This window comes from Sardina pilchardus, chromosome 13 (genome assembly GCF_963854185.1).
Source record: "Sardina pilchardus chromosome 13, fSarPil1.1, whole genome shotgun sequence".
Lineage (NCBI taxonomy): Eukaryota > Metazoa > Chordata > Actinopteri > Clupeiformes > Clupeidae > Sardina > Sardina pilchardus.
Genome location: NC_085006.1, coordinates 31898081 through 31905580, shown reverse-complemented (window position 1 = coordinate 31905580; position 7500 = coordinate 31898081). Strand labels below are relative to the sequence as shown.

The 7500-nt window shown below is 48.0% G+C and overlaps 1 protein-coding gene across 1 annotated transcript in view; it reads right to left on the bottom strand.

Annotated features, from left to right (window-relative positions):
* LOC134099951 (galactosylgalactosylxylosylprotein 3-beta-glucuronosyltransferase 1-like) overlaps positions 1–7500 on the bottom strand; it is a 117923-nt gene that overhangs the window by 12018 nt on the left and 98405 nt on the right. The window contains exons 5-6 of the mRNA XM_062552991.1: positions 6292–6363; positions 4998–5512 (exon numbers count right to left, since the gene is read on the bottom strand). Of these exons, the coding sequence (XP_062408975.1) occupies positions 4998–5512; positions 6292–6363 (587 nt within the window). The remainder of the gene's footprint in view (positions 1–4997; positions 5513–6291; positions 6364–7500) is intronic.

The window sequence follows — 7500 nt, the reverse complement described above, 5'->3', positions numbered from 1 at the left end:
ATATAACGTGTGTGTGGGCACTGTACTCCAACCTACAGGATATAACGTGTGTGTGGGCATTGCGCTCCAACCTACAGTATATAACGTGTGTGTGGGCATTGTGCTCCAACCTACAGTATATAACGTGCGTGTGGGCACTGTACTCCAACCTACAGTATATAACGTGTGTGTGGGCATACAGTATATAACATGTGTGTGTGGGCATTGTGGAGCATAGGCGAGGTCACCGCTTGACAGCCAAGTTTCCATTTCTAAGTCACAAATCCATTATATCATTTGCGTCTAAATACCTCTCAAAATTAACTTGAAACTATACTGTTTCAACAATTATCAATGAACAATGATCTGTTCTTTTCCTAAAGGCCATCCTCATATGAAGGCTAAAATAAGCAATAGTTTGGGTACACAGTTTATCGTAGCTGTGTCCAGCAAACAACCCCTACTGACTTAATCCCAAGCAGTTGAGTCAAGTCCTTGACATTTCAATGTCTTAGAAGAGTGAGAGGTAAAAATAGTGCCGTCTGTAAATAGCTCTCTGTGTTTGCTCAGCCAACATAAGCATTTTTAATAAAAGCCTGAATAATTGATGCTCATCCCTCCATGGTGTTGTTTTTTAACAAGGGCAAATGAATCTTTAATGAGTCGCTCGCAGATTCACCATGTAGAAGCCAAGGCTCCCTCTTCTCTCTCTCTCTCTCTCTCTCTCTCTCTCTCTCTCTCTCTCTCTCTTTCTCTCTCTCTCTCTCTCTCTCTCTCTCCCTCTTCTCTCTCTCTCTCTCTCTCTCTCTCTCTCTCTCTCTCCTGTCTCTTCTCTCCTCCTCTACATCTCAAAAAAACGCTATCTCCATTTTGTTGGAATCTAATATGGGCTCTTTTGAGCTTTTTTTTTTTAAGAGCTCAAGAGGATTTGAAGGAGAACCGTGACTAAAAGATGAGGCGCTTCCTCTTCCAGATGGAGAACCACGGACAGCTGGCTCGGACTCGGCACCGATCTGGGCCGCATGCGTTCTCCTGTCAGCCACAGTCTCAGGCCGAGAACAAAGTGGTACCACATTTAGAGGATCGGATGGGCATTATAATCCAATTGTGTGAACGCTTTAAAGAGTTCTTTAGTTTTTGATGGTGACTTTTAAAGACTGTTATGTTTTTTTATAAGCTCATGAATGCCTCACTGATTCCCCCAGGGTCTGGAAACATTGTGCTTCCATATCTGCGTGTCATTTCTCCCCAGTGAGAGCTGCGGAGATCCACTGGCACGGATGCCAGGCAGCTCAGCAACATCACTGCATTGTGCTCCTCACACACATGCAGCTCAGCAACATCACTGCATTGTGCTCCTCACACACATGCAGCTCAGCAACATCACTGCATTGTGCTCCTCACACACATGCAGCTCAGCAACATCACTGCATTGTGCTCCTCACACACATGCTGCCATTACTCTCGTGTGCTTCTAGGAGGTTAAGGGGGCTGCTGCAGCTGTTTTCTGTTGTGATTTAAAATGACTTTCCAGGCGATACAAGAACACATTGAGACAACAAGACACACATACACACACACACACAGAGACGACACACATAGACACAAACAGACGCAGAAGACAAACACGCACACACATACACACGCATACACACACACATGGTGAATAAAAGATCACTTGAGCAGTAATCTTCATGTCTGAGACAGAGCCCAAGGCTCCAATAGACGCGTAACACCTGTGCTCATGTGGAGGAGGGAGGACACAGTGGGTGCCTCTCATTATGCCTCCTCGATCCTCGATGCTCGATCCTCGAGGGGCGTTCCCACTGATCTATAACTAACACTGGATAGACTATCCCATTGTTTCCCCCCCATCATTCTTTATGTAGATCAGTGAGGATCGAGGCATCGAGGAGCGAGGGAGGACGTATAAACGCTGCATGAAACGCACCCACTGTGTCACGTCTGCGTCCTGTCGCCCAGGCGGTGAACGGGACCGTGTGAACAGGAAGTTCCTGAGCGGAGGGAAACCGAAGCCCCCTCCCTCCTCCCCCCTCCCACTGCAGCGGTCCGTCGGCACGGAGACAGATCCTGTATCCCCTGGCAACCCTTCCTGGTTGCCGTGGCGCGATGTGATGGAGGGGTTGTCTGTGAGCTTATTATGGCTGATCCCCGCGGCACAGGTGATGGCAGAGCCATCAATACAGCACGGGGCCTCATATTTACAGCCCTCCGCTCTCCTCTCCTCCCTCGCTCCAGCCCTCCGCTCTCCTCCCTCGCTCCTGCCCTCCGCGCCCTCGCTCTCTATCACACGCTTTTACGGCTCTCCTGTATTGTGTTTTATTGTCTCTTGCCCTCGCTGCCTTTTGCTCCTCCGTGTAGTGTAGTGTGCTGCGCTCTGCCATGGGAAGACACCGATACAGACACACACACACACACACACACACACACGCACACACCTACACAAACACACAGGCACACACACACACACACACAGACACACACACACAGGCACACATACACACACACACACAGACACACACACACAGACACAGACACACACACACACACACACACACACACACACAGACACAGACACAGACACACACACACACACACACACACACCCATACACACACACACACAGACACACACACACACAGACACACACACACAGACATATAGACACACACACACACTCTCTATATCTCTTTGAGGTCTGTGGTTTGAGGCACTGCAGGTTAGTCCTATCCTGATCAGGTTATACGGGGGAGAGCACTCTTGTGGTCACTTTAGACGCCATTATGAACTGGTGCCGACTCTTGTTGGCTCCCAAACTCAATCAGAAGCTTCCCAGATTGCCCTCTTGTGTGTGTGTGTGTGTGTGTGTGTGTGTGTGTCTGTGTCTGTGCTGCCCAGATTGCCTTCCTTACCTTTGAAATGGACAATATTAACAGCAAGCCACAGTGGACAGAGAGAGGGAGGGCAGGGATCACTATTCTATGTGCTGTGCAGGGATCACTATGCTACAGTATGTGCTATGCAATGATCACTATTCTATGTGCTATGCAGGGATCACTATGCTATGTGCTATGCAGGGATCACTATGCTATGTGCTATGCAGGGATCACTATTCTATGTGCTATGCAGGGATCACTATGCTATGTGCTATGCAGGGATCACTATACAATGTGCTATGCAGGGATCACTATGCTATGTGCTGTATGCAGGGATCACTATGCTATGTGCTATGCAGGGATCACTATGCTATGTGCTGTATGCAGGGATCACTATGCTACAGTATGTGCTATGCAGGGATCACTATGCTATGTGCTATGCAGGGATCACTATGCTACAGTATGTGCTATGCAGGGATCACTATGCTATGTGCTGTATGCAGGGATCACTATGCTACAGTATGTGCTATGCAGGGATCACTATGCTATGTGCTATGCAGGGATCACTATGCTACAGTATGTGCTATGCAGGGATCACTATGCTATGTGCTATGCAGGGATCACTATTCTATGTGCTGTATGCAGGGATCACTATGCTATGTGCTATGCAGGGATCACTATGCTATGTGCTATGCAGGGATCACTATGCTACAGTATGTGCTATGCAGGGAGGTTCAGGAGGACCGATGGATGGATGTATGAATGGGTGGGTGGGTTTGTGGGTGGTTAGACAGACAGAGAGACTGAAAGATAGACAAATAGACAGACAGATAGACAGATATTTCCTGTACCCTAAAGAAAACTGACACACGTCTTTGAATTCTCCTATTTTGAAATTCTTTTTGACTTTGTACAAGCTTTCACACAAACATCAGCCTCACGACTCACGACTCACCACACTGTACACATAGCTAATCCATAGAGCTGCGTTTCCCTGTCTACTGACCATCTGAAACAGCACCTGAAGGACTGAAGACAGCAACGACAGACCAAAGCAATCAATAATCTTTCATCCTCTGTTTTCACACCCCTGCAGTCCAGCGGGTGGATTATTGATCAGAAACAAATCACAAACAAACACAGAAATACACACACACACACACACACACACACACACACACAAGCCATTCAAGTTGAAAAAATATATCTGAGTAGAAAGTCAAACTTAAGGTAAGTCCTGATGCTAGGCAGTCTGTGAAAAAGTAAGAATTGCTTGCACTGAGTTCTAGTGCTTCAGTTTCTAACATCCATTGCTATCTAATGTTTAATTCATTACCGTTTTCACTGATCCAATGTTTTTATCCAATGCACAGTAAGATAGTTCAGTGCAGATAAGGCGTTTATTCAATCAATTAGTGAGTTCACTGAGAATCAAACGCATGACCTTCGACCTCAACCTTTGGGCCCATTAGTGGATCTGCTCCGCCTAGCCAACATGAGCCTTGATCAGATAAATTGACACCTTAATGAGCCCAGTGGAGCTCCAGTGCTCTCCAACTCTCTGGCAGTACACAGACAGCCTAGTGGGACCATCTTAGCACTCCTCCATGCCTTACTGCTGTGGCCTCCACAGTGAGAACACCCAACAAAAACAAAATAAACCTCCAGATGATGAGTGACATTGAATGGTCATACATTGTTATCTGTTAGTGTTATCTGTTGTTATTCAAAACAAGAAATAACTCCAAGTTTAAAATCTCTTTGTTTGAATATTTTTGTTTTGAATGTTCAGTGTTTCCCATTCAAAGAGCACTTCAAATATACACCGACCTTTTGAGTCGATGATTTACTTATTCTCACACAACTCGACAAGCCTCATCATCCTATGTCTATGTCACTTTCTTTCCAATGCTATGGTTTAGTTACTGTAATCTCCTCAAGAAATAAACACTTTCTTACGATGTTATAGTTTGCCTTATATCCTCCACGAAAAAAAAACACTTTTTTTCTGATGTTATAGTTTGCCTTAACTCTATAAACTCTATAACTCTAATAAATGCTTTCCTCCCCTTTATTTCATTTTCACTTTCTTTCCAACGTCATGGTTTGTCTCTGCCTTACCTCCTCGAACAGCTCCAGGCTGTAGGTGTTGTCGTCGTCGGCGAAGTAGACGATGCCCGGCTGGCTGCTGTTGGCGCTGAAGGTCTCCCGTAGCCAGCGCAGCGCCAGGTTCCGCTGCATGGTTCCGCGCGGGATCCTGGGGTCGCGCGTGTCGCCCCGCAGCTTGTAGTTGCGCGGCGTCTCCACGTTGAGGTGCGTGTAGTTGAGGCCCGTCTCCCGCAGCAGGCGCGCCACCAGGGGCGTGCGGCGCTGAGAGTCCTCCACCAGGATCCAGTGCAGGTTGGCCACGTGCAGGAAGGTGTTGGCCAGCCGCGTGAGCTCCGCCTTCTGCACGGGCCGGCTGTAGGTGGGCGTGATCACGTGGATGGTGGGCAGCACGTCGGACCAGGGCGGAGGCCGCGTGTACACGTACTCGGTGCGCACCACCTCCACGATGTCCTTGTCCGGCGAGCAGTACTCCTTGGAGTCGCCCGCCGCCCCCGCGCCCGCCTCACGATGGCCGTCCGCACCGTCATCTGGACACAGGAGGAGGAGGAGGAGGAGGAGGAGGAGGAGATGGAGGAGGAAGAGGAGGAGGAGGAGAGAGAAGACACAGAGGATGAATGGGAGGAGAAGGAAGGAGATTTGAATGAGAAGGAGGAGGGAGGAGTAGGAGAGGAGAGAGAAGACACAGAGGATGAATGCGAGGAGTAGGATGGAGATTTGAATGAGAAGGAGGAGGAGGAAGAGGAGAGGAGAGGAGAGGGAAGAAAACGAGGATGAACGTGAGTAGGATGGAGATTTAAATGAGAAGGAGGAGGGAGGAGGAGGAGGAGGATGAGAATGTGAACATGAGAATAGGAGGAAGAGGAGGAGGAAGAGGAGAGGAGAGAGAAGAAAAAGAGGATGAATGAGAGGAGAAGGATGGTAGATTTGAAGGAGAAGAAGTAGTAGTAGGAGGAGGAGGATGAAGAGGAGGAGGAGGAAGAGGAGAAAAAGGAGGGAGGAGAAGGAGGAGAATGCATAGGAGGAGGGAGAGAAGGATCACAAACAGGAGGAAGAGAAGGTGAGGGGAGAGAAGTCGAGATGAATGGAAGAAGAGGGGAGGAAGAAGAGGAAGAGGAGGAGGAGAATTAAAGCGTTAGCACGCCCTCCTCTGGGGCTGCTCAGGTTTGTATTGATGCTCAGAAAAGACGCGTGAGAATGAGAGAGAGAGAGAGAGAGAGGGAGAGAGAGGGAGAGAGAGAGAGGGGAAGAGAAGGAGAAAGAGGGAGAGGAGGAGAGCAGAGACGGGAGAGGGCAGAGGAGTAGCTACCTGCAAGTCGGTGGCGGTGGATGGCTAGCCGCTCGGGAATGATAAAGAAGTCTCTGACTAGGTGGTGACAAGCTGAAAGAGGCGAGAGCAGCACGTGAGACTGAGGCCGCAGGAAGGAAGGGAGGGAAGGAGGAGGGGGAGGGAAGGAGGAGGGAGGGAGGGAAGGAGGGAGGGAGGGTTAGGCTGGACAGGAATGGGGGGGGCTCAGGAATCTCACAAGGCTGCTCCAAGGGGCTCAATCGGAAGATTATGGAATAAGGTTCCAGAAGCTAGTGGGGAACCATGGTGACACAGTGGAATTGTCCTTCCTGATTTGTGGAATTACCGGTAGTTCACCACACAGTACTGTATGTCACCCGCATCCTGATTATGAGTATATTTTTCTGTTGAAAATTATTCAGTTCTATAAGATCTATAGACAATGTTTTTCTAAATGGAAAATGTCTCCATTTACAGAAGATGATATCTGAGAATTAGTTGAGACTATATAGATATACTATTATGTATAAAGATAATAATTTGTAATGTATATGATCATATAAAAACATGATATGTTTTGTACATCTGTTGCCCCTGGAAACAGCCCGTGTGCACCTGCTGTTAAGATAGTTAAGCTGCCAAGGCCACTATCAGCGTGCTGGAATCTGGAAGATGTGTTAAGCCCGCGTCTCAGGGAGAAGCTCTTGTATGTGCTTGGACTTCTTAAAATGTGGTCTTGTAGGTGCCCTTCGAGGCAGAAGTGGTGTTACACCTCTGATTTGTCGAAACTTGCTAACTTGCTCACTCACACCTGTCCCTGTTAACACCTGACACTCGTTAGCATAGCCTACTACAGTCACAGTAAAACACCTGACACTCGTTAGCATAGCCTACTACAGTGACAGTAAAACACCTGACACTCGTTAGCGTAGCCTACTACAGTCACAGTTAAACACCTGACACTCGTTAGCATGGCCTACTACAGTCACAGTAAAACACCTGACACTCGTTAGCGTAGCCTACTACAGTCACAGTTAAACACCTGACACTCGTTAGCATGGCCTACTACAGTCACAGTAAAACACCTGACACTCGTTAGCGTAGCCTACTACAGTCACAGTTAAACACCTGACACTCGTTAGCATGGCCTACTACAGTCACAGCAGAGCGGTAGATAAAACAGAGTGGCGACGCTCCCATAGACCTCAATAGGAAAAAATGGCAACTCTT